Source organism: Canis aureus, chromosome 1, assembly GCF_053574225.1.
Source record: "Canis aureus isolate CA01 chromosome 1, VMU_Caureus_v.1.0, whole genome shotgun sequence".
NCBI classification, from domain to species: domain Eukaryota; kingdom Metazoa; phylum Chordata; class Mammalia; order Carnivora; family Canidae; genus Canis; species Canis aureus.
Window position 1 is genome coordinate 48,624,798 of NC_135611.1, and position 27,482 is coordinate 48,652,279.

Below are 27,482 nucleotides of genomic sequence, written 5' to 3' on the forward strand. Positions count from 1 at the left end.
ATGCAGGACTGGATCCTGGGACTCCAGGACCATGCCCTGGGCCGAAGGCAGGTGCTAAACCGCTGAGCCACCCAGGGATCCCCATGACTTCATTTATTGAACCAAATCACTATTGTTGTACAGTGAGGAATCTTCCAGTTTTGAATTATGTTTTTGGGAGTTTATAATATCAAAATAATAAATAAAAGTGCAATGGACATCTTTGTAGGTAAATCTTTGGTACATCTCTGAACATTTCTAGAAAAAGAAGGATAAAATGAGAGGTTAGGAACATTGCCTCTGGGAAGGGTATACCCTCCTTACCTGTAGGGATTATTCTTAAAACAATCCAAACCTTATCAGTTTGATTTAAAAAAAAAAAAAAACAACATTAGGGTAGTCTGAAACAATTAACTGTTGTTTTCATTTGGATTAATCTAATTACTAGTGGAGTTGAATATTTCCTACTTGTTTGACCTTCTGGCATTCTTTATATGTTAAGGCTCTTAGCTCTCTATCCTGTTAGCTGCACCTAATCATTACGTTTTTTGACATAAGTTTTTTCTTAGATGTATTCAGTCAACTAACTTTTCTGCTATAATCATTTGAGGGTTGGAGCTATGAGTAAATAAGTGAGTGAGTGAATGAATGAAGTAAGGATGGAGCTACTTGCAGACCCCAGGCGATGTTCTCTGTAATAGTACCCAATACTAGAACTTAGCCGGGAGAAGATACCTATGGCTACAGAGAGCTCTGTTCCTCTTTAGCATCCAGAAACTTAGAGCCAAATTTCATGTCCCATCAAAGGAATTCATTATGCCCTCTGTCACCCCGCTTCCTTTTTATATGCCTATTTTAAGGGTTCTATTGGATATGTGCCTTTTAAGGTAAATGCTCCCCAAATTTCCTTGAAAGTAGACAAAGGATAAGTAATAATCCAACAAAGAATAACTGATATTAATTGTAGCAGTTTGTTGTGTTACTTTTCCAATCCTTAAAAAGATTTAAAAGCAAGAAAAGATGAACTCCAATTTTTCATTTTGCAGCTAGATGGTACAAAAAATATTTTAAATATTTAAAAATATTTTAAAAATATAGATGCTTTTCTTAATTTTTTTTTCTGATTATAGACTGGCTTTTTTCCCTCCTCTAAGATTTTAGAATTTGATATTTGGTTTCATTGTCTTAAAATAATTCCTTGTATACCGTAGTTGCAGTTCATCTGGGGTGCATCAGAATGATCAGAACATAGAGACCTTTGTAGGGTCTGAGTGTTGCGTAGGCAGCTAGCTACCCAGCCATCTGGTATCATCACCTCCTGCCTCTCCACCCTCGGGCAGTTGGCCATCTCTGCACTGAGGGTTTTTACTGTGGCTTCTGGGAACCCTGCTTCAGGATCAGCAGCAAGCTGTTTCAAATTCAAAGTTCCTGATCCCATGGGACCAGGTGTGACTCAAGAATGTGTATTTAACAAGTCCCCAAATAAGTTTTTATGCATGTTAAGTTTGAGAGCCACTGGTAAAGTAGCAAATATAGTAAACAATTATGATGACACTTTTCTAGATCACTAATAACAGAACCAAAACTGAAAACTGATCTTATTTTGGGGGGCATCTGCTAAACTTATAAAGACAGCGCCCTCTTCTGGCTCCTTGCTGTGAATGTGTGTTTTACTTTCTTTGGGTTTCTTTGGTTTTGTTTTTTAACAACCGTGACATTTTATTACTTGATCTTTGAGTTTAAGGGCAGAAAGATGACAATACTATTTTTTTTTCAAGTTTCTATATTTTTTCGAGTTACTATATTTTTTCAAGTTTCAGAATGGTTAAATATTATATATAAACAATTTGTTGTGATTTACACTTCATTGTTAGTATTTGGGAAATAAAATAGTTTGGGAAGGCCGTACCTTGATATAGCCTCTCATAATGGTCTCAATGATCCATTATCTAGCTAACCAGGGTCATATTGTGTCTCATAACCATGAAGAAGAAGAAGTTTTATCACCCCCTCCCAGTAGTAAATGTGATTTAATTCTTCATGTAACTTTTTAGAATATTATACTTCTAGTGGGCAGCTTGGATATGGCCCATCTGATTGTAGGACTATGAGAACAGCTAGCAGGACTGGCTGTGTGGGGGCTGGAGCACTCGGGCTCACGAATTAAAAGAAGTAGGTATGAGTAAATAGGGGTGACCATACCATAAAGCCCTGCCTTCATTGCCTCTCTGCTTGCTGGCTCAGTAAAGACCTCCCACCCATGCAATTCAACAGGTGGATTTTGCCAAGATGATTAAGTAAAGCTTTCTGGAGGTTACAGATCAAGTGCCTAGTTGTGTACTTACATTCATGAGAGGGTGTCTTTATGAAATCATGTTTATTTCCTGTATACATAATTTTGAATATACCTTTGTCTTATTTTAAAGAAACTGGCATCTTATCTCCTGAATATTTCCTTCTCACTACTCTCCTTCAGGGGAAAGACAAAATGAACACATACTCACAGGAGGGAGTGTGGGCCCTAGAAGTGATTTTTCTCAACTGATTGGATTGCTCCTCATATTCCTGACAGATTTGCAGAGTGATCCATTTAAATCAGTTAGAACAGAGACTGTCAAGTCAGATTTTATGATTACCGTGTGAAGTAAGCCCTTGACCTTCAAACCATTCGTTCTCATCCAGTGTTTCTAGGTAAGAATCTTCTGAAAGCAAGTTCTTGAGTTTAGCCATCTTTGATTCATGATGCCTTTGGTTTTGTTCATAGTAGCAACTCAAAAATTGAATTGCTTAGATTGTCCAACGTGCTTTGGATACATCAACTCAACCCAGATTTTTGCCCCCCTGTATTCAAATATCTCAAATACCTCCCCAAGCCTTTAGAATATCCTTGCTGCTTTCTGAGCACCAGCATTCCCTACCAGGACCATTTCTGTGTCTCTGCCTCCACCACTGTCCCCCACCTCTTGATGATGAGGCCACCCTCAGCAGTTTACATTTTTGGTCTTGACTTGTCATGACTACCTCCCTATCTGCTGTTGGATTTTGATCCGTTGCTTCTAACATGGAGGGAAAGCATGATTACATGGGCTAGTTATTGGGCTAGTCAGTATTTTATTTTACTTACTACTACTTGCTCTGTTGGGGGTTAGCAAGCTAACACACACAAGCCACATGTGGCCCATTGGCTGTTTATGTAAAGTTTTATTGGAACACAACCATGCTCGATCCTTTCTATTTGTGGCTGGCTTTGCAATACAATGTGGTTGAGTGGTTGTAGCAGAGATTGTATGCTGGCAAAGCCTACACTTTTTAAAACCTGACTCTGTGCAGAAAGTGTGCTGCCCTCAGCTCTATGTGATAGGCTGGTAATGGAACCGCATTTTAGTGACCATCATTATTTCCCTGTTTATGAACAGAATGGGCAACCAAGATGAAATTATCTCTAGTTAAGAATTCATGTGTTCATAGGTTGAGATCAGATTATTGATTAGGGTAGTTTCTAGAGAATATCTTGACCATTGGACATTAGGTTATCTCCTTATGTGAATATGTTTTTTTGGGAGACCAGACACATACATACTTAAATGAGAAATCATTTTGTGTTTAAGAACTCCATGCTTATTGTTTTATTGCAGTAGAATAGACATAACATAAAATTTCCCATTTTAACTGTTTTTAAATGTAGAGTTCAGTGGCATCAAGCACATTCACAACATTGTGCAACCATCACCACCATCCATCTCCAGGACTTTTTCATCTTGCAAAACCAACACTCTCTTTCCCATTAAACACATACTGTCTGGGCTTCCTCCTAGCCAGCCCCTGGTGACCACATTCTGCTCTCTGACTCTATGAGTTTGACTACAGCAGGTCCTCATGTAAGTAGAAGCATAGTATATTTGTCCTTTGTGTCTTTCTTATTTCACTTATGATGTCTTCAAGGTCAATCTGTGTTGTAGCATGTGCCAGAATTTTCTTCCTTTTAAGTCTAAATGAAATTCCATTGTATGTATATACTGCATTTTGTTTATCTATTCATCTGAAGCGTACTGGGGTAGCTCCCACATTTTGGCTATCGTGAACAGTGTTGCTATGAACATGGGTGTGCAAATGCCTGTTCAACTTCTTGCTTTCAGTTCTTTTGTGTTTATACCCAGAAGTGGCATTGCTGGATCAAATGGCAATTCTACATTTAATTTTTTGAGTGACCACCATACTATTCCCTACAGTGGCTGCCCATTTTATGTTCCCACTAGCAATGCATAGGGTTCCAGTTTCTCTGTATCCATGTGGATACTTGTTATTTTCTGTTTTTTTTTTTTTAAATAGCCATTACAATGGGTATGAAGTAGTATTTCATTGTGTTTGTGGGTTTTAAAAAATATTTTATTTATTTATTCATGAGAGACACACAGAGAGAGGCAGAGACACAGGCAGAGGGAGAAGCAGGTTCCATGCAGGGAGCCTGATGTGGGACTTGGTCCTGGGACTCCAGGATCACACCCTGAACCAAAGGCAGATGCTCAACTGCTGAGCCACCCAGGCGTCCTGATGTGTTTGTGTTTTTGTAACTCATTCCCTCAGTATTTATTAGGCATCTACTAACCTGACACTTATTTTATTCTCTGTATGAATTTTGTTTTGATGATTTGATACATATAGATATTTCAAAAAATTTACCACATAAGGTTTGTTAACACATCCTTCACATCACACAATTATAATTTTGCCATCATTATGGTGAGAACACTCTGCTCTCATAGCAACTTACAGTATTGTTAATTGTGATCACCATGGTGACTATATATTAGATTCCCAGAACTTATTCATTTTAGAGAAGAGAGTGCAATGGGGGAGGGGCAGAGGGAGAGAGAGAGGGAGAGAAGCCCAAGCAGACTCCACACCAAGCGTGGAGCCCCACACAAGGCTCGATCTCACGACCCTGAGATCATGACCTGAGATGAAACCAAGAGTTAGACACTCAACCGAATGTGCCACCCAGGTGCCCCAGTATTCCATTTTAATATATACCACATTTTTTTTAACCATTCATCAGTTAAAGGACACTTAATTTGTTTCCATATCTTAGCTAGTGTGAACAGAGTTGTAATGAACATGGGAGTACAACTATCTCTTTGAGATAGTGATTGCATCTTCAGATATATGCCCTGTGTGGGATTGCTAGATCATATAATAGTTCCATTCTTAATTTTTTTTGAAGGAATCTCCACACTGTTTTTTTTTTTTTTTCAGATTTATTCATTTATTCATGAGACACACACAGAAAGAGGCAGATACATAGACAGAGGGAGAAGCGGGTTCCCCGCAGGGAGCCTGATGTGGGACTCGATCCAGCATCCTGGGATCACACTCTGAGCAGAAGGCAGACGCTCAACCACTGAGCACCTAAATGTCCCTCCACACTGTTTTCCATATGGTTGTATCATTAGTGTTTTGATTTGCATTTCCCTAATGATTAGTGTTGTCGAACATCTTTTCATGTGCTGATTGGCCACTTCTATATTGTCTATTGAACGAAGTCCCATGCCCTTGTATAAAATTGGGTTATTTGGTCTGTTGCTTGAAAAAGAAAAAGTGTGCTGTAGGGATCCATACCAACCACACTTCCCAATTTCAAAACTTACTATGAAGGTATAGTAATCCAAATAGTGTGGCCCTGGCATAAGGGCAGGCAAAGAGACCAATGTAAATATCTAGAGCACCCCTAAGAAACTCTCGAATATGTAGCCAAATGACTCTAAACGTATCATTCAAGATGGAAAGATCAGCCTTGTTAGTAAATGGTGCTGGGAAAACTGGAGATTCACATGTGAAAGAACGAAGTTGGACCCCTACCTAACACCCTACAAAAATTAACTCAGGATGGACAACAGACCTAAAACTATAAAGCTCTTAGAAGAAAAACTCAGAGGGAAGGAAGACATTGGCTTTGGCGGTGATTTCAAGATGTGATGCCAAAGCCACAGGCAACAGAAAGTAAATGGACAAATGAGGCTACAGCAAAATGAAAAGCTTGTATATCAAAGGATGCTGTCAATAGAGTATAAAGGTGACCCATGGAATGGAAGGAAATAATTGCAAATCACATATCTGATAAGGGATTAAGATCTAAATTCTTTAGCTTAGAGGACTCCTAAAATCTACATTCAATTTTCAGAGAAAATCAAAGAACACCAGAAAGCAATCTGTTGTCCCCAGGTCCTCAACAAATCTGCGCCAGTTGCTATAACTAGCAGCCTTAAGCTTGTCTTCGTGGAAGAGTTACTGCTCAGCTCCTGGTGATTGTTATTAACATGGAAGCCATCCAGAATTTCTGTTGATAGAATATAGGAAGCTTAATTAAGAGAAAAAATTATTTTTTCTCTCTTGTGACTAAGCAGAAGAGTAATGTCTAATAGCAAAAGGACACCGGATGAGAGATGTTTTCTGCCAGCAGGATTATAAATCTACTATTATTAATTTTTGTTCTCCTGGAAGGCATTAGTTGCTGATTCATGGTTGTGCACTTTGTCTTCTTTCATCCTGGGGTAGTGGCTTGGCTCCAGTGCTGTTTCAGCTCAAAGCTTCTCTAAGGACTAAAATATATTTAAAAATGGCTCTGGAGTCCAGCTCCAAAACCATCTATGATGGGATATCATGATTCTTCATATATTGAGGGATTTCTAGGTCAAAATTTTTTAAGACATTTTCCATTTTGCACATGTGAGCCAAAAATTAGTTTGAAACTTTGTTGTTTTAGGGACTTTTTGTTTCCTAGTAAGGAAAATGTCCTAAAACACACTGTAATTGTCTAACACCACTCTGAAACCCTGCTTTTATTTGCCTCTCCTAGAATTTAAAATACTCAAGCTCTAGTGTGGACCAACTATCAGAACTGCCATATACAGTTGTGCGGGTTGAACATTGTGTTAAGGAGCCACATCTAAGTGGGAGTACAGTTCACATCATAGACATCTGAGATTTGTGTGCTTAATGTGATGATTTTTCTGGAAGAATCAGCAAAATAAGTTGTTTTAACAAAATCCATAGGTTGCAACCAACTCCTACGGGTCAGACAAAAGTATTTTGAGGGAGGGGCACATTTGCATTGTTTCCAGGGAGGCTCCATGTAGAGTAGCCCCACCTGTCTTTTGCTTTGGGTCACACCTGGAATTCCAGGGTGTGGTTTCCTACCTAGGATGCTATTGCCCCTGCATAGGCAGCAGCAAAGAGGTGGTTATGGGCCAGGCCACCCTTCTGTGTGATGGTCTGTTAGCTCCATAGCTGGATCCCACACGACTGTATGGTCATGTATGACTTTTCTAACAAAGGGTTGCTGTGGGGGTCCTTCGGTGTAGCAGGGGAAGTTCATGGTAATGTCTTGGAAGAAGAAGAACCCACACAGATCCCACAGTTCAGAACATGAGGCCACTTGGCCACTGGACAGGATTTGCTGGGTTGGCTGAGTTTCCCTGGATCGTTCCACAAAGTCTATTCTGTGCCTTCTTCCCCATGAACCATGTCACCTAAGTGCCAAGTATTAGGGTAGCAGGGCATGGCAGCTGCTGCAGGGCCAGTGGTCCAGGGCACCAGCAGCTTGGCAGTTAGTGTGCTTGACCAGCATGACAATGAAGTCCAGCTGAGATGGGCATCCATTCTATAAGAGTTTTCATGAGCAATTGATATAAGGTGCCTTAACTCTATTTTTTTTTTTAGATCAAGAAGTATTGCATAGGTAGATAATGACTTGTCACAGACATGCTTGTGCCAGCTGCAGGACTGGCATTAGATCTAGAAACCACAGGTGCTCTGTGGTTGGTATGGATCCCTACAGCACTGTGAGCTCCTGTGTGTGAGCAGAGCTTGTGTCTTCCTTACCTCTGTAAAGTGCTCCTGTGTTTTCTACTCAGTGAATGTGAGTGAATGGGTGAGGCACATGTAAGCCAAGTTGTGAAAAAAAAAAATGATGGCTGCCTCTTTTTTAAAAAAAGATTTATTTATTTATTGGAGAGAGAGCACGTGCAAACTCAAGTTGGGGGGAGGGGCAGATGGAGAGAGAGAGAGAGAGAGAGAGAGAACATCTCAAGCAGACTCCATGCTGAGCTCAGAACCAACCTGGGACTTTGTCTCACAGCTCTGAGATCATGACCTGAGCTGAAATCAATCAAGAGTCGGATGCTTAATCAACTGAACCACCCACCAAGCGCCCCGGTGACCTTCTTTTCATACGTGTTTGGTCATATGGCTCAAATGAGGAGCTGACGCTTATTGTTAAGATAGTTCTGGTTGCTGCTGTTGTATTTGTAACCACCACCCCACACAACAAACCCTCTGCTGGTGCTGGCGACACCAAGATATGTAAGACGAGACCTGTATCCTCAAAGTGTTCACTGTCCAGTCGGGGAGACCAACACAGATGCTCATAATCACAGTACAGTCAGAGGAATGTTAGTGAAGTGTGCGTGGCAACCGTGAAGGGGCCAGCCGGGTGAGGACAGGCTCAGGATCCCGGAGAGGAAAGCACCAGCTGAGGTGGGAAGGCACGTGAGCGAGGAGCATGGAAGAACAGTCTAGAGGACACCAGGCATCTTCTCCATGACCTACGGATGGGACAGGTGATATATACTCTAAATAGTGGAGGGTGACCCTGGAGAGGCAGGGAGGGACTCAATCACAAAGGACCTCTATAGGTCTTTTCCTCTGGCTATTAGAACAAGCATTGGTGGCTTCAAACAGCAGAAATGTGTTGTCTCACTATTCTGGGGGCTGGAAGGCCAAAACTCAGATGTCAAGGGGCCACTCCCTTGGCCAGCTGCAGGGTAGGGTCTCTCCCTGCCTCTCATAGCTCCAGCTGCCTCCTGCCTGTCCTTGACAACCATTGGCTTGTAGACACATGACTCCAGTCTCTGCTTCTGTTGTCACATGGCTGTTTTCACATTGTCTTCCCTGTGTGCCCATCCACCTCTGTGTCCATGTTTTCCCTTTTTATAAGAGCATTAGTCATATTGGATTAGGGCCTATCCTAATGACCTCCCCTTAGCTTGCTCTGCAAAGACTATCTCCAAATAAGGTCATGGTCACAGGTACTAAAGATTAAGACTTTGGGGAGCCTGGGTGGCTCCGTCTGTTAAGCATCCAGCTCTTGATTCCGACTCAGATCATGATCTCAGGGTTGTGGAATGGAGCCCTGTGTCTGGGTCCCCACTGAGCGGGGAGTCTGATCGAGATTCTCTCTCTCTCCTTCTCCCTCTGCCCCTCTCCCACCTCAAAAATAAATCAATAAACCTTAAAAAAAAAAAAAAAAAGGTGAGGACTTCAACATGTCTTTTCAAGTGATACAACTCAACCCATAGCAGCCTTGGCTGCTGGTCGAGGATGTTCATTCATTATCTGTTGTATTCACCTAGACAGTGAGCTGTAAGCAAAGGACAGCACTTCCTGTGCTCTGGAGTGGGGTTGGAGGGGGAAGGGGGCAGGGCTAGGAGAGACGTGGGAGCCTGAGGGGGAGCGGGTAGGCACTGCTGGCACCCTCCCAGCCTGGCCCCTCTGTCCCCGAGGGCCCTCACACCCCAGGCTGGATGCCCCAACCCAGGGACACAGGCTTCATTTCTTGGTTTAAGCAGGGTGAGATACCTGTGACAAATAGAAAGCATTTCTCAATTAAGAAATCTCAGAAAAAAAAAAAAAAAAAAGAAATCTCAGAGTTTCCAGGGAGTTGGCCATCGGTTTATAAGTGGTTGTTTCCCCCCTCACTTTTTTTTTAAGATGTTATTTATTCATGAGAGACACACACAGAGAGGCAGAGACACAGGCAGAGGGAGAAGCAGGCTCCCTGCAGGGAGCCCGACGTGGGACTCGATCCCTGGTCTCCAGGATCGCGCCCCAGGCTGAAGGAGGCACTAAACTGCTGAGCCGGGATCCCTGGGTGGCTCGGCGGTTTGGTGCCTACCTTTGGCCCAGGGCACAATCCTGGAGTCCTGGGATCGAATCCCGCGTTCGGCTCCCGGCATGGAGCCTGCTTCTCCCTCTGCCTGTGTCTCTGCCTCTCTCTCTCTCTCTCTCTCTCTCTCTATGTCTAATAAATAAAAAAATCTAATTCTTTAAAAACAAAAACAAAACAAACAAAACTGCTGAGCCACCTGGGCTGCCCTCCTCTTTGCTTTTTATCATGAAAATCTTCACACTTGAGAAAAGTGGAGAGAATGGTAACCGCATCCCCACCCCCACCCCATGTACCAGTCACTGGTCTGCTCTTCCCTAACTTGTTTGTATCCCCCTCAGTAGGCAAGTTATGGTGCAAAAGGCAGTTTTGTCATTTGTAGACAGTGACTTTGGGCCTGTTGCAGAATGTCCCTAAGGCTTAGTTTTCACTGATGACATTGAAATGACACCCAGTGACCACTCAAGAAGCACATGCATGTGGAGCGTGGCACACAGCACAGGGCACACATCAGCTGCTAGAGGATGGCAGCTGTGCCTTCGAGAATGTGCCCTGGAAGCCTAGGCTCCCCACCCTGACCCACAGCTGCTCCTTTGCAAAGCCTCTGGCCTAATGAGGCAGCCTGAGCAGCACAGCAGGGCCGCTGCTTCCAGGCACCTCACCTCTCAGGACACCTTAGAGGGCACCCTTTTATCAGCATTTTCTCCCTGAAGTTATGTGTGTTGTTATTTTATTACTTTTTTTTTTTTGAGAGAGAGAAATCCTGTGCAAGAGAGAGAGCAGGGGGAGGAGGGACAGAGGGAGAGAGAGAATCTCAAGCAGACTCCTTGCTGAGTGTGGAGCCCAGTGTGGGACTCAGTCCCTCAACCCTGAGATCATGACCTGAGCCGAAACCAAGAGTTGGACACCAATGGGCTGAGCCACCCAGGCGCCTCTGTTAGGTGCATTTTTATATTAACAGAAAGTAAATAGTGCTTTCTAAGGAAGCCTCTGGTAAGAAACAACTGAGGGAATAGAGGAGAAAATTACCATGGAAATAAACAGTGAACCAGACCCAGCCACAGAGCAGCGCTTCCCAAACTTCAGTGAACAGACTGTGGTTGTGCACAGTGCACCTGGGCCTCTGCATCACTGACGGGCACCACGGGGGTGCGGTGGGACCTAAGGGCCAAACCTGTCCCTCTGCCTGTCTTTGTATGTCCTGTGAGTTAAGAATGGGTCTTACATTTTTGAATGGCCAAAAGAATAATGTTTGTAACCCATTAAAAAGCCATGAAATTCAAATTTCAATGTCCACCAAGTTTAACTGGGGCACAGACGCTCTGTATTTTTAAAAATTTATTTTTAAATTTTATTTAAATTCAAGTAATTAACGTGTAGTGTCTTATATTAGCGTCAGGGGTAGACTTCAGTGATTCATCAGTTGCACATCACACCGTGTGCTCATCACATCGTGTGCCCTTCTTCATGCCCATCCCCCAGTTACCCCATCCCCCCCGGCCTCGTCCCCTCCAACAACCCTAATATTGTGTACGCCTGCTGTCCCAGGGGCAGAGGACAGAGACTGCAGAGAGCCTAGAATACTTACTTGGTCTTTACAGAGAGAGGTCGCAGAGCCCAGTGTGGCCGGCCAGGCCCGATGCAGCCAGCAGGGGACAGCAGAGAGCCGTCTGTGGCCAGGCCTGCCCTGGGCCCTGGGGTGAGGGGTATTTGGCAATGGGGTGTAGGGGACTAGGCTTAAGTCCAGGACGGAGACAGGGGTCTCAGGTAGAAATGCCCAGGCAATGGGCACCAGGAGATGAAAGGGGGGTAAGTGGGAGTAAGTAGACAATGTCTGGGGAGGGGCTGTGGGAAGAGGTGCTGCTGGAGCCTGCAGGGAGGGAAGCCAGCAGGAGAGCTGGGCCCACAGGGGGTGTGGAGGCCCAGGGACACTGTGTGGGGCTTGGACTTTGGGCAGTGACAGGGGGAGTCACTGAAGGGCTTTAGGCAGTAGATCCATAGCATCGATGGGGGTGGGAGGGGTTGTGGCTGGTGGCTGTGCCTTGGGGACACTGGCACCACAACCCAGGGACAGATGATGAGGGTCTGCAGAAGGCAGGCAGTGGGAAGGGAGCCAGCCGCCACAGTGAGCGAGCCGGCCAACCCACAACAGGGCTCGGAACTCCCCATCCCTTGGGTGTTCTGTGTTTTCACCCGGGACACGGTGGATAAACAGTGTCACTAATTTTTCTTTTTCTTTGCCTTGTTTTGCTCTGCTTTCATGACAACCACCCGGCCGCGATGCAGTTAGGGTGGTTCTCTTTTTCTTCTGGCCTGGATGTTTTCTTCCCAGTGGCTCCTGCGGATGTGGGCTCTCATCCACTACCAGCTGATTCTACTGGGGCAGCTCTCGGCCTTTGGGGCGACCTCTCTGATCTGCCTTAGAGAAGCATTTCTTCACGGGGGAGGGCTCACAGGCTCCTTTGAGAATCTGGTGAACACCATCATGAACCCCCTCCCCACCGCAAGGCACACAGACAGGTAGACTCAGACTTTGACTTATGAGTTCAGAGCTCACGCACTCCCCGAGGCCAGTTCCAGTTAAGAACCCCCGCCCTGGGGCCTGCACCACTTAGGGATCAACTGGGGGTCAGCTCCTCCTGGTTTTAAGATTTGGCCTTGATGTCAAAGACCCTTGCCTTCCCCCTTCCAAAGCCCTCCCCTACTCTTCTTCATGACTTATGGAGATACGAATGTATATGTAAGTTTTTCTTTGGAATGGATTAAAACCTTCAAACACACAACAGGGGAGCTAGAGGGACCTCTTAGGATGGCAGGTCTGGTGGTTCTCAGCTCTGTGTTGGGCAGTGTGGGGCCCGGTGGGAAACTCCCCTGGGCAAGGCAGTCTGCCTTCCAGCTTCCCAGCTTGGCTGAAGAACCTCTTCCTAAGCGCTGGGCCAGGAAACATTGTGTTCACAGGACTATGGACATGTAGAGTTCTATTTTGGGGCTCTTAGTACATCATAAAATCCCCTTTCCTTGAAACAAAAAGAGTACTATATGAGACATAGTCTTCTTTAGGAAATTATTAGCCTCTATAACTAGAAATAAGTAGATTACATTCTTTAACAGATTAATTTAATCTCCATAACAAGGACTGTTCAAAGGAATATAGTCATTCAATTATTAAATGTTTCCAAAGGACAGATGGAAGCTTGGAAGCTTCGACTACTTTTCAAATTTTCCAGATTTAGAAAATCTAGCCCAACGTCAACTTCTAATAAAAGGAGTCATTCCCAGAATTTATGGTCTCTCCGCCTGTGTGTATGCAGGCGTTTTTAACAGCCGCTTTCGTGGGATGTAGTTTAGAACATAAACTTCATCCATTCTTTAAGTATATAATTTAATTATTTTTAGCAAATTTACAGAGTTGTGCGACCACCATCACAATCGAACCTCAGAGCATTTCGATCACCTCAAAATGGTCTTTTACTTTTTAACTGCAAGAAGTGATGTTAGACGCTGAATCGCTGAGCCACTCAGGTGGGTGCAATCCTGGAGTCCTGGGGTCGAGTCCCACATGGGGCTCCCTGCATGGATCCTGCTTCTCCCTCTGCCTGTGCCTCAGCTGCTCTGTGTCTCTCATGAATAAATAAATAAATAAAATCTTAAGAAGAAGAAGAAGTAGTGACGTTAGAAAAAGCTGCTAATTTTAATTGATTGCTTCCTGTGTTTGCACCACCAAGGTTGTCTTCTTACTAATGAATGACCTTTACTGGTATCTCTTCCAGGCAAACATGGGACAGCCGGAGCAAAGCTCTTGCAATCTTATCAGGAGCTGAGGTGAGTGCTGTACTAGGGCAGACTGTCCTGGTCCCTCCAGGGCTGAAGAACAAAAGACCCTGAAAGAACTTCTAGATCTCTTGACTTTCAGACGTTGCTGCTTTGGAATGTGACTTTTTTTTTTTCTTTCTTTTTTTTTTTTTTTAATGATAAAGTGCCTGGAAAAGATTGAAACAGAAATATTTCCAGATTCTTAGGAAGAGCCTTCTTGGGAGCTAGCAGAGCATTTTCTCACTAAAGGTTTTATTTCTTAAATTCTCCTGAAATGTGGTTAAGAAAATGAGATCTTATTTTTGATGGCATTTTAAGTGAAATTCTAAACCAATCATTTGCTTTTAAGAGTCATTCATATCTCCAACATCATGCCCGGTGCCTGACATCTCAGACATCCATGGAATAAAATTGGCAGCAGTGAGGAATGGTCTGCAAGATGCTAACTTCTTGATACAAAATCCTAAACACCTAGCGCTCTGGAAGCTGGCAACAATGCACACACCTGATTGCACCAAGTATATTAAAGTATTACTGAAAGCTCCCCATCCAGTTCTTTTTTCTTGGCCCAGAATGAGACTTTGCAGTCTTGGGACTTCTCCTCCTCCTTCTCCTCCTCCTTCTCCTCCTTCTCCTTCTCCTCCTTCTCCTCCTCCTCCTCCTCCTTCTCCTCCTCCTCCTTCTTCTCCTCCTTCTCCTCCTTCTCCTCCTTCTCCTCCTCCTCCTCCTCCTTCTTCTCCTTCTTCTCCTCCTTCTCCTCCTCCTCCTCCTCCTCCTCCTCCTTCTCCTCCTCCTCCTTCTCCTCCTTCTCCTCCTCCTCCTTCTCCTCCTTCTCCTCCTTCTTCTACTCCTCCTCCTCCTCCTTCTCCTCCCCCTCCTCCTCCTCCTCCTCCTTTTCCTTCTCCTTTTCCTCCTCCTCCTCCTTCTCCTCCTCCTTCCCCTCCTTTTCCTCCTCCTTCTCCTCCATCACCAACTGCCACAGGGGACGACGCAGGGAATCTCGGCTCCAGAGCAGCCAGGCTGCCTTAGACAACACAGGTGGAGCACCAGGGCTGGAGCAGGGGCAGCTCAGTGCTCATTTGCCACATTCTGATACCAGGAATGCCCTGCCCAGAGGAGCAGATCCAGGCAGGGCTGCCAGGATCCTCTTCTAAAATGTGAAGAAGTAAAAAAACAAAACAAAACAAAAAGACAGGGATCCCTGGGTGGCGCAGCGGTTTAGCGCCTGCATTTGGCCCAGGGTGCGATCCTGGAGACCCGGGATCAAATCCCACATCGGGCTCCCTGTGTGGAGCCTGCTTCTGCCTCTGCCTGTGTCTCTGCCTCTCTCTCTCTCTCTCTCTCTCTCTCTCTCTCTCTGTGACTATCATAAAAAAAAAAAAAAAAAGACAGAACTTGAACTATGGGATAATGGCGAGTCCTGTGTGTTTGCAAGACTAATGGTTGGATCATTCATAACCCATTTCTTATTCCTGTATTTTTCCTTGGCAGCAAAATTTCTGTGGTTCCTCCCACCCCACCTCCTCTGAGCGAGAGCCAGTGCAGTGGCAGCTCTCACAGGGTAATGTGTCTGTTTTGTGTGCTTCCCTGGGGAAGGGGAAGTGGGAGAGAAGTGGAAGAAGAAGGGGGTCTGAAGGTTGGACAGAGACCTTCAGAGCAAAGGGATCCACCTGTGCCTGAAGCAGGCCATGGAGGGAGCAGAGAATGGAGGCCGGAAGTGCTGGGTCCTGCCTGGTATCTGTGCTTCTGGCATACTTTGGGGGTCATGTGATCATCTGCATTAACAATGACTCACCTCTGCACCCCACTTCCTCTCCTGCACCCCAACATCCCTACTTGCATCCCACATCCTGACCCTACCCCACATTACCACCTGTACCCCACATCTCCACCTGTACCCCATGTCCCCACCTGTATCCCACACCACCTGTACCCCACTTCCCCACTTATACCCCACACCCTCACCTGCACCCCACTTCTCCACCTGCACCCCACATCCTCACCTATGCCCCACATCCCCACCTGCATCCCATATCCTTACCTGTATCCACATCTTCACCTGTATCCCATGTCCTCATCTGTGCCTGCATCCCTACCTGTACCCCATATCTTCACCTGCATCCCACATCCTTGCCATACCCCACATTCCTACCATTTTATTTTTGTCATTTTGTTGGCTGTCTTCCCTATCTGTGCCCTTTGCCCTTGAGTGTGGGGTTCTGAATAAGCTGCAGTGTGTCAGGGGTCTCTGGGGATATAAGAGAAGTAAATACAGGTTGATCCACAGGTGTATGATTCATAGGTGTGGGAGTGCCTGGGGAGTGTGTTTGTGTATATCTTTTGAGTATTTATAGATTCTAACATAAAATAGACCAGGACCATTTCTGTCCACAGAAATTAGCGATGTCATCTTAGGGGAGTTATCTGGGTTCCCACTTGGTAGGTAGAAATAATTATACTCCTCTGGCTTGCTTCCCATGGCTGGTGTGAGAAATTAATGAAATAATGTCTGTGCTGGTACTTGGAAACTATAAAGTGCCATGAAAATACATGGTCTTGATTATTTTCATTATCGTTAGTCTGTGAATTAAAGAGAGTAACTATATCTGTACATAGAAGAGCATATTCATATGCTAGTGAGGGAGAGGGTATATTTATTCTTTTTCCAGTTTCAAACTGAGACCCTGGAATGATCTTCAAAATTATGTTCCACTTTCTCCTTGAGATTCTGAATCCTCCAAAGTTCCAGCATGGATGTGCTCAAGACATATTTCCTGGATGGATGGGTGGAGGGATGGAGGGAAGGAGGCATTGAAGGTGGGAGGAGTGGGAAGAGGGAGGGAGGGATGGAGGGAGGGATGAATAGATGGATGGAGGGATGGATAGAGAGGTGGTTGGAGGAAGGATGGATGGATGGACAGGTAAATGGAGGGATGGATGGATGAATGGATGGTTGGAAGGATGGAGGAATGGGACTTGAAGGGGAAAGTGACCCCCTTGCTGTCATTTTAGCTTCGTTTCTCTTCTTTCTCCTGCTTAGAGGGGTGGAACGAACTCCTTGGCTCCAGGCTGGTGCCCTGAGCCTGGTACCACCCATGGCCACCATGTCATGTGCCTTCTGCTGTGGTGGATCCTCTCTGTGTGGAGTTGGGGTGGGGTCATGCAAGAGCAGGTTAAAGGAGCAGGAGTCTAGCTGAGTACAGTGTGAGCCAGTGAAATGTTGCTCATTATTCCCGAGGTGATAGTTGTCATGTCAACACACCCTGCTGACGCTCCTTCCTTAAACCCAGGTGTCAGACCTCAGAGGAAAGCAGCTGAGTAAGACAGTCCCTACCTCTTGAGAGGACAGTGCCCTCTCCTCTGCAGACATGCATGCACACACACCTGCGCACACCCTGAGCCCCCGCACTCTGCTCACACCTGCCCGTGGTTGGGGGTTGGCAGCCTGAAGGCTGCTGGGGCAGACACGCATCTTCAAATATAACTCTCATCCTCTCTCCTCTGTCTCTGTTTTAGTTACAGGAACTTGGTCAGTTTAAAGGATTTAATAAGTCCGTGGAAAATTTGTTTCTGTCTGTTACCACGCACATGAAAAGTAAGTGGATGCCTGTCCATGTGTTCTTCCCACCGCCAGCCGGGCCAGCCAAGCCCACGGGCGGGGCCTGGCCCGGGACCTCAGTCTCCAGCTCCTGGGGGGACCACAGCCCTGGCCCTTCACCCCTCCTCCCGCAGAGCAGACCTCCGGTTTCCTGGGGGAAGAGGAGACCCTCAGCCCCCCGTTTAGCCCAACGGTGGCCCGAACCTGCCAGAGCTCAGTGCTACTGGGGAGGAGCTGGCACGGACCTGGCGGCCCATCCGGGCACCCCCACAGCCTCTCCCCAGGACTGAGGAAAACAGTGGGGTGGGATGGCTCCAGGGAATGAAGTCCGGGGGCTTTCCGGCCAGGCAGGGCCCAGAGCCTGTCATTCGCATGGAACCACTTGTCCGTTCTTTTGGCCTTGGTCAATTTATCTTCTTCAATGAGCCGCAATCATGTGATTTGCAGATGCCCCGAACCCAAACCTGTCACTGCTTAGAATCTTGCCTCTTTCAATGTTCTTTCTGCTCAGATATTCTTTCCTGTTTATCTTAAGCTGCAAACCCCAGAGAAGAGCCCCCCCACTCAGGCCTGCGAAGGTGCCTGGAGCAGGCTGGGCACTAGGAGGGATTGGGGGTTATCAGGCATCCACTCCCTTTCTCGGTGCTTCTGATTGGCTTCTACCCATGCTGGTGCATTTGGATGGGCTCAGCGTTGTCGCTTGGCCTTGAGACGGTCTCATTATTGGATTTGAATTAGTCCTCTGTGTTCCACTCGAGCCCTTCCGAGCTGCGTCATGACAACTGAAATCAAAGCACCACTTTTCAGACAAGCAAAAGGTGACCATCCCACCAGACAGTCTGTCTCGAATTTCGTGCCACTTGCTTGCTAATAGAGCTGGGAGGGTCCAAGTCACCCCGCTAGGCTGCCGGGCGTTCAGACGACGCCTGCCCTCTGTGTGCACCAGCCCGGGACGCGGGTTTCCAACTGTTAACAGCTGCCCGAACTCTGAGCAGCTGGCTCTGTTCCTGTTGCCACTCTTGTCGAAACTTCTCAGCGTCTCTTTCTAGAAGCACAGCCTTCCCCAAATCCACGCGGCTTATGTGAATTCCCTCCCACCACTGTATTCCGGAATCCTGCCTCAGCATTAACTCTGACCTGGTAATCCCTCTGCCAGACACCCAGCGAGGCAGGACACAGGTTTCATCTTGTCCCATGTCACGCTCGCCCTCTTGCACATGCTGGGACCCACACGTGGGAACGCTTGGGTGTGCTTACGTACCCAGAGCCTCACCTGGACACAGGCTCACATGTTTGAGACTCGCCAGTTTAATACTTTGAGTGGTATGATGATGCCATCAGTATAAATCAGCAGACCCAGGTGGACAGCCGGGCTAGTCCCCGGGGGGTGGGAGATTCAAAAGATTCAAAAGAGCAGAGCAGTCTCTGCCATAGGGTATGGATTGAACCCCTTAACCTGCATCCCCTTCCCGCTTGCTCAGGCTCTGGTGTTTCATGGGATGCCGAGACCTCAGCCCAGAGGCAGGGATGAAAAGACACAGCTTTCTGGGCCCCCGGGTGGGGGGAGTGGTCTGCCCACCACCTCTTCCAGGTGCTCCCGCCGCTTCCACGGGGAAGGGCACAGGCTGCATGCGCTGCACCCCGCCTCTGCCTCTGGGCACGTAGCGGGGCTGGGGCTGATTCCTGTTTCTTCAGGTCCCGAGCTATTGTGCACCTGTCCCTCTTGATCCCTTCTGCTGCCTGTTTCTTACAGAAGTGGTACAGCAGACAGCCTCTTTCTGGTGTCACCTGGGATCTGTGGGGGACGGCTGGAGGGGACCTTGCCCTAAAGAGTTTGGGAAGCTGCCCCAGAGCTACGACCTCTGGTAGCTGATGTTGCCCGGTGGAGCCAATCCGATTGGAATAAATGAACAATTCCAGCCCTTTTTATCATGGCTGCATTTCTAGAAGATTCCAGCACTCTAGCTCCCCTTAGAAGGGGAAGAGGAAATAAGAATGTTGATTTTCACTTCAGGATCATTCTGGGCTGTTACCTTTCCTTTTCACCTGATTCCAGGCCTACTTGTTAGAAGCAGAATTGCTTAGGAGGCACCCCCACCTGCCTTGTCTGTGAACATAAATGGACCAGATAAAGGCATAGGCTTTGGGGTGAGTGCCCAACAGAGGGCAGGGGGATGACCCCGTCCCCCAAGGTGGGGGGTCTTCACCTCCTGGGGGCTCTCACACCCTTCATAGCTGGGCTGGAATTTGGCCATTCGAGTTCAGGTCCACTGTCAACATTGAGGGCCTGGTGTGTGCTGAGACCCTGCTAGCTTCTGGGCACAGAAAGATGCCCCATGGTTCCCAGATGCTAGACTTGAGGACAGTGTGGACAGCAGTGCTCTCAGAGAGGAGAGGTTGCACACATCCTGGTGGGAAAGAAGATGCCCCAGGGCTTTGGGGGGCAGGTGAGGTTCTCCTCTAGAGAAGAGAGATGCTCTGCAGACATATGCCCGGGAGCACATGTGGGGGATGCCTAATAAATAGCATCTCGAGGAGCGGATCAGAGGACAGGATGCTCTGGGGCCAGGCTGTCCAATATGCTAACTGCAGATGGCTCTGGAAATGTGGCCTGCCTGAATAAAGGGTAAAATACACACCAGATTCCAGAAATTTACTGCTTAAAAAAAGAATTTAAAAATCAGTTGTACTGCACAGTAATGTTGAAACAGTCTTACATGGTGGTGGGTGGTAACTAGATGTAGGGTGGTGATCATCTCGTAAGGTACCCCAGAAACTAGTATTATGTGTCAGTTGCCGATTAAACATTTTGTTAATTTTGATATTGATTATATATTTTAACAGTATTTTGGATATATTGTGTTAAGTGAAAGTGTTAAAATTAATTTTTACCTCTTTTTAAAATGTGGCTACTGGAAAATTTGAAATGGCATATATAAGCCACATTATATCCATCAGCGGGCTCTGCTCTAAAGATAGTTTCAGGGTCATCTTTGAGAGAGACAAGGACCCCATGGAAGAGGAAAGACATTTTTGGAGGACAAAATCATTTTTGAGGTGATTGTTTGCTTCTGTGTGTGGATTCCTTCCTTCTCACTTTATTCACCTTTATTCTCAACCGGTATTACATTACAAGAAAAGTTGTATTTTCAGGGTTTGCTTATTAAAATAATTATAAGGGTACCCTGAATTTGCCTCCACCTCTCCTCAAAAGGTCCCAAGCAATGGTATTTATTTGTAAATCTTTATAAGAAACCCCTAAGACGTTGGCTGATTTGTTAGGCTGCCTTTTTGGTGCTTGGACAACTGGGTACTCACAGCATGTGCCCAGGATACAGAGTAACCCGGCTGGATGACCTCCCCTGCACTCCCACCCTGATGGTGGCTGTCTGCCCACAGAGGCAAGTGGCCACACCATCACCCCTGAGAATCCAGCTCATCTGTGCTGTGCATGGCAGTGTGCTCCGTGTCCAGCACACGGTGTCTGGGGACACATCCCTGGACCCCAGAGCTCAGGGTCATCCTCCCCATGCTGTAAGCCTAGCCTACAGAGACCTTGGGGTTTCTCAGAGTGTGGTTGCAGGGAGTCCCAGAGGAGGGCCCTAGGAGTCTGTCAAAGCTGTGTGCTCCCACCTGTTATCCCTTGTATTTGTTTTCTAGAGCTTTCCAAGTCCCAGAATGACATGACCTCTGACAAGCAACTCCTAGCCACGGGTCCCAGGCAATGTGCTAGCCGGACGGAGAGAAGGAGCCAGTCTGACACTGCCATCAACGTCACCACCAGGGTATTCCCCAAGGCCACCAGGCCACCACGAGAGCTACTTCTAGCCCATTTCTCTATAGATTTAGTTTGCCTTTTATCTTAAGCAGTCCGAAAAATGTAATTATGAACCCCTCTCTCTTGGGAAGGCCTGGCCAAATGATGGTCAAATTTCAGGGTCTATTTGGAAAATGGTTGAGAGCAGGGAAAAGCTTCTGCCTAATGGCCAAGCCCCCAGGGCTTCCAGGTGTCCACTGGGACTCCTTGCCGGCTTCAAGTCTGCGCCAAAGGCAAAGGGCCCACCTGCAGGGCCAAAATGTGCCAGGTGGTTCCTGAGGTTGAAGACCCTCATGGAGAGTCAAGAGGCTTTCCTACTCCCAACACCCTCCAGTTAGAATCTCTCCTGGTCTCTGCTAGAAACCACTAAAAACGCAACTGCTGCATGACGGGCAATCACGAGGGAGGCTCTCTCCAGGTATCTAAACCACAAGAGAGCGCACCTAATAAAGGCTTTTAAGTAAATAATTAGTCTGGCTTTCCACCAGGATTAACCAAGTCTGAAGCAGATGCTCTGGCCCAGGACAGAAAGCGCCTTTAGAATCAGAACACCTGGGTTGTAGTCCAGCTGAGGTGACCTGGCTAGAGCAGGTGTCCTATATGGGTCAATATGGGGTCAATATGACTGCTCTGGTGGGCTGAACAGGACAGGTGCCCCTTCCCTGCAGCTGCGGGCTCTACTCAGGATGTCCCCAGACTACTTGAGCCAAGTGGATTAGATTAGCCCCACCTCCTGCTGGAACTTCCACACACAAGCTCAAGGTTTCAAATTCTGCCTCCGTTGGGGACCCCTCTACCTTGGGTGTGTCACATGAACTCCCTGAGCATCAATATGCTCTTGGTGAAATGAGAATGATAATACTCGTTCTGCCCAAGGCCACAGGCCGCTTGTAAAGATCCCCAGAGATAATACAGCATCTAAATTGCTACCTAAGCCATCTAAATATACTATCTAAATTGCCAGTCTTTCTTACTGGGTGCCAGACTCCACTCAAGGCTTTCCTCGGATCATCTCGTTTTATCCTCACACTACCCCACACTATTGCGTTTGGCCTTGTTTTACATTTAGGGAAACTGAGGCTTACGGAGATCAAGTCACATGGCCTTGGTTACACAACCAGAAAGTGGTGGGCGGTCTTGGTTTGGAGGCTGAACTCTGGAGCAGCTATTCACAAGTTGAATGCCTGTGTGAGTCACTCGGAAATGTTGAAATGCGGAGTCTGAATCAGTAGATCTGGGGCAGGTGTGAGATGCAGAGTCTCCGATGAGTCTCTGAGGAGCTGCTGGGTGAGCAGGTGAGGCTGCTGCTGCCCTTGGGACCTAGATTTAGGAGAAGGCATCTAGAGTGTGTGAGATGTATTTGGAAGGCCTTTGAAATGCCGAAGTGCAAACAAGTGTTCACTCCTCTCGGCTCCCATGGTCTGCACAGACACCATCGCGGCCACCGTCTCTGGGTCAACAGGTCGAGGAGATGTCAGCACACATTTAGGAGACACTATGTTCTGGGCATGATGGCAGTGTTACATACTAGTCACACTTAATTCTTACAAAAGTACTGGGATAGATATTGTTAGTCCCGTGATAAAGATCTAGAACCTGAGGGACACCTGGGTGGCTCAGTGGTTGAGTGTCTGCCTACCACTCAAGGTGTGATCCCGGGATCCAGGATCGAGTCCCACGTCAGGCTCCCTGCAAGGAGCCTGCTTCTCCCTCTGCCTGTGTCTCTGCCTCTCTCTCTCTCTCTCTGTCTCTCATGAATAAATAAATAAATCTTTTAAAAAATAAAAGATCTAGAACCTGAGCTTTAGCGAAAGGGTAACCGTATTGTCTAATATATATACAGCTAATAAAATGTAGAGCCAGGAGTAGAGTCCAGGTTTTTTTTTTTTAAGATTTTATTTATTTATTCATGAGACACAGAGAGAGAGAGAGAGAGAGAGAGAGAGAGAGAGAGGTAGAGACGCAGGCAGAGGGAGAAGCAGGCTCCACACAGGGATCCCGATGTGGGACTTGATCCCAGGATACGGATCACACCCTGGGCCGAAGGCAGGAGCTCAGCCACTGAGCCACCCAGGCGTCCCTAGAGTCCAGGCTTGTATGGTTCTAAATTCTATCCTCATAACCTCCTCTTTATATGCCACATCAGGAGGACAAATGAGGGCCCAAAGAATTGGGATGAAGCCCCTCTGATGCTAACACTCATAAGGTTACCAGGCACTGTTTTTGATGTAAACCCCTTTAGATATTTGACTTTTTAAATCCTTAAAACAACCCTGTGCGGCCTGTGCCATTGCTTTTGCTATGAAAGATGAGGGCATAGGAGCAAAGAGATGACCAAGGGGGGTGGTCAGCCAGAGCCTGCTCCAGACACCACTCCTGTGATGCCTGCAGGAAGAGGTGCCCACAAAATTTGTGGACAGCACGTTTCCTGTTTCTGATGTCATGTGCCATGTGATGTGGCTTAGCTTTTGGCATTTAGAAGCTGACCTGTAACATGACATCCGCAGCATTCGGCCTCCCCCACTGTATGTCCACGTGGAACCAGCCTGCTGGGCAATTGCCAGCTTGTCTGATGAAACAAGGGAGCTCCAAGGTAGAGGTGAGGAAGACTATGAGGGCCAAGACAAAGGACCCCCATCATGTAGACACTCTGTCATGTGTATCCAGTTCACTGCCAGGCTCTTGGCAGGACGTGCTTCCTCCCTTTTACAGGCCTTCTCTCTCCCCACCTTTCTTTAGGATATGGCTGTTTTAAAGGAGCAATTTAGCCAAATGTTTATAAAGTACTCAGCAATCATGGCATGCTCTATAAATGCTAAATAATTACGGGGTTGAAATATAAAGAGTACATCTTTATTTTTTTTTTTTTTTTTTTTTTTTTTTTTAAGAGTACATCTTTAAATAGGACATTTGTCAGACTGCAATTACACATGCCCTAGCTGGTGAGCTCATAAAAGTCACACTCACATTTCCATTGGGGCACTTTGGAACGTTTTGCCAACATCAAGCACCCAATGCGGTGCCCTTCGGGAGTAGGGGTTGTCAGTGCCCACTTTGCAGGTGGCTACACTGAGGCACAGAAATAGTAGATAGCTTTCTTGAGACCACATGGTGACTCTGGGATGGTCATTGAAAAAGGAGCTCAGGATCGCTTCCCACGCTGCTGCTTTGCCCATTAAGTGTGAGCAGTGTGTTCTGAAAATGCTCCCTCGCTGCAGCATCTGGGCCAGGACTCTTTTAAAACAAAACAAAACAAAAAACAAAAAAAAAACTGATTTATTCATGAGAGACACACAGAGAGAGGCAGAGACATAGGCAGAGGGAGAAGCAGGCTCCTTGCAGGGAGCCCAGTGTGGGACTCGATCCCAGGACCTGAGCGGAAGGCAGATGCTGGACCACTGAGCGACCCAGGTGCCCCTGGGCCAGGACTCTTTGAGAGGTGTCGTCTCTCCCCTGTCCTCTGAGAGCTCTGCGCATCCCGGTGGGGTTTTAGTGTGCATCTCATTAACGTGCGTGGCTCTCTATTGGCCGTAAGGACATGCACCTGTTAACCAGGAAGGAAACACAAGAAGGTGTTGGGAGGAGCTACCTCTGAGGAGAGGGAACAGGATGCAGGTGGGGAAGAAACCTCTCTTTCATTCTGCGCCCCTTATGTGAAGTTTTCCCACGTAGGTCTGAAATCTGAAGAAAGCACCTGCCCCGGGGTGTGGCGCTCCCCGCATACTTCTCTCTCCCTCCCTGCTGCCCACACCAAGGCTGAGCAGCCAGAGGGGAAGGGAGGCAGAGGCCTTGGGTTCAACTGTGAAAACCCTGGATCCTCAGACTGGAGGGCCCTTGACCCCCCCCGAGTGGTCCCAGGAGAGGGGGCCTGACTTTCAGCTGGGATTTTTCCTGGCTCGGAGCGTGTCCTGTTGGCTGAGCACAACCCCGGTGATTTTCTGATACCTCAGATGCTGTCTCAGCATGGCCATGGCTCTTCCCCCTTCTCTTATTTAAGATCAGGAAGAAAAAAGAAAGGGAGAAAAAGATGAAAGGAAGAATCCCAAATGCACAGACTGGTTTCAAGGAGTCCATAATTTGATCCAATCAAGCCTAATGTGTGTTGATCTTTCAGGATAGAATATTAAGATTACTAATTCTGTCTGGAGTAGAATTTGGGGCAATCTCATTTGGGGCGATCATTTTTCTCTGTAACCTGGCCCAAACTAGATGGTTATTGAAGTACATTAAAAATTACAGGGGCGGGGGGCGGAAACATGCCTGGACAAGGTCGATAAGTTGCTCTTTGAATCTTGATGCCCTTTAACGGGGCACAGAACATGACAAAGTCATCCAGGTCCTTCCCAATTTACCAGGGAGGAGTTGAACACAATATTTATTTCAGGTTAATTCCTTAGTCAAAACAGGCATGCTCTTCAGAAGAGTGCTGACTTTTCTAATAATTTCAAAATATTTATATTTGCACTTAAGCTTCACTAAAGGTTTTCCAGAATCCTAACATATTTAGAAGCACAGTCTTCCCTGGCTATGAATTTGACATGCCATGTGATCGCTAACATAAAGATAATTCTCTTCATTCCTTTTCAGAACTTTCTGTCATCAATTTTTTTTAACAATTTGAGAACCATGTTGCTACAGAATATGGAATTAAGTGGTGATGTATTAAGCACCTAAGTGTCCCAAAGATTTATATTAATATTTAGCCTCTATTATTCTTTGTATCCTGCTCTGATGGCTGCCTTGTGTGCTATTTCAGATGGGATTCTCCACATCCACCAAGGCCATTGCCTGATGCGCTCAGAGGGTGGAGGCCTTGTGGAGGGAGAGCCCTCTGACCACTTCCTCCCACTCGGAGTTTCTCCGGATCATTAGCCATCCTGTCCTTCTGCCTCAGAGATGGACATTCCTTCCTAAGGCGGAGCCCTCCCAGGCACTGGGCCCATCCTCCTCGCTTACTTCTGGGACCTTGCTTGCTCAGCTCGATGCTTTTCCTATCTTTGTTTCTCTTCAACCTGCAAATATGGCCCGATCTTCCCCACCTTAAAAAAAGTAAAAGGAGCATCTTTTGAAGGATTCCCTTCAAGCTGTTCTTCCATTTCTTTATCATGGCCAAAACCCATGAACACATCCTCCACTCTTGCTATATCCCTGCCCTTGCCCTGCTTTGGCCTCCTTCCTGTTCACTCTTAGCTTCCGTGCAGTGCATTCCCCCTGCCAATATGACACTGTTCCCCAGGGTGCCCTTGGGCACCCCTGATTGAAGAGTGAGATGGCCAATTTGAACATCATCTCATCAATGACTTTGTCCCCTTTGACACAGTTGACCAGAATTCCATTCTTTAATTATAAGAATGACTTTATTCCTTTTATCTATATTAAACCCATGCCTACACACTAATGAGAGTTTAGAAAACAGACGAAGGAGAGGAGGAGGAGGAGGGAAGAAAAAGCAAACACAGCGTTGATCCAGGATGATCCCTTGGAGTACATATGTACACTCGTTTACAAAAATGGCATCATGGGGCATCTGGGTGGCTCAGATGGTTAAGCAGCTGACTCTTGGTTTCAGCCCAGGTCATGATCTCAAGGTTGTCAGATGGAGCCCTGTGTCAGTCTCCACGCTCAGCAGGGAGTTGCTTGGGATCCTCTCCCTCTCCCTCTGCCCCTCCCCCTGCTCACAGGGGGGATCTTTAAATCTTTAAATCTTTTTTTAAAAAATGGCATCGTGCCACACATCCTTTTTCGTAATTTGCTTTAAAAATGTCTAACATTCTAATTCCTTCCATATCAATACATATCATTTTTCACAGCTACTTTTTTTAGGGCTTATAATTCATTCTGCCAAACTGCCCTTCTGGGTTTATTCAGTTTACCCGACCACTAAAAGTGGAGTAGCCCGCTTTTTAGCTCCCCTGTTGGCACTAAATGTTATGCCTTCTATTTTAATATTTGTTAATCTGATAGGCAATTTTTAAAAATCTGCATTTAATTTTAGGTGAGTCTTTTCTCGTATTCTTTTCTCTTTGAACATCTTTCATCCCTGAAATCTTCCCCTTGGTTCTACGACTCTCCTGGCCGTCTGTCTCCTCTCTTGGGCCTGCTCTTTCGTGTCCCCAAGATGTCTGTTCTCTGGACAACCTGACATGTCAGGAATCTGGCCTCTTGAGTCACTGTGGTTGCATGGGTCGCTGGCAGGTATAGGAACATGCTGCATATTTAACCGTCATGATGGGGCTTCCACTCATGATGCCCCATCTTTGAGTCTCTCCCCAGCCTTCCACTCAGGTCATACTTCCCCTGAAGATCATCCTGACGCTCCCTCTGCATAAACTCTC

General features: G+C 46.6%; 1 protein-coding gene across 7 annotated transcripts in view; it reads left to right on the forward strand.

Annotated features, from left to right (window-relative positions):
- SYTL3 (synaptotagmin like 3) overlaps window positions 1-27,482 on the forward strand; it is a 92,714-nt gene that overhangs the window by 41,671 nt on the left and 23,561 nt on the right. For all 7 annotated transcript variants that reach the window (XM_077898663.1, XM_077898616.1, XM_077898646.1 and 4 more), the window contains 4 exons: window positions 13,690-13,741; window positions 15,224-15,293; window positions 17,249-17,327; window positions 20,991-21,115. In XM_077898663.1, coding sequence (XP_077754789.1) covers window positions 13,690-13,741; window positions 15,224-15,293; window positions 17,249-17,327; window positions 20,991-21,115 — 326 coding nt within the window. The remainder of the gene's footprint in view (window positions 1-13,689; window positions 13,742-15,223; window positions 15,294-17,248; window positions 17,328-20,990; window positions 21,116-27,482) is intronic.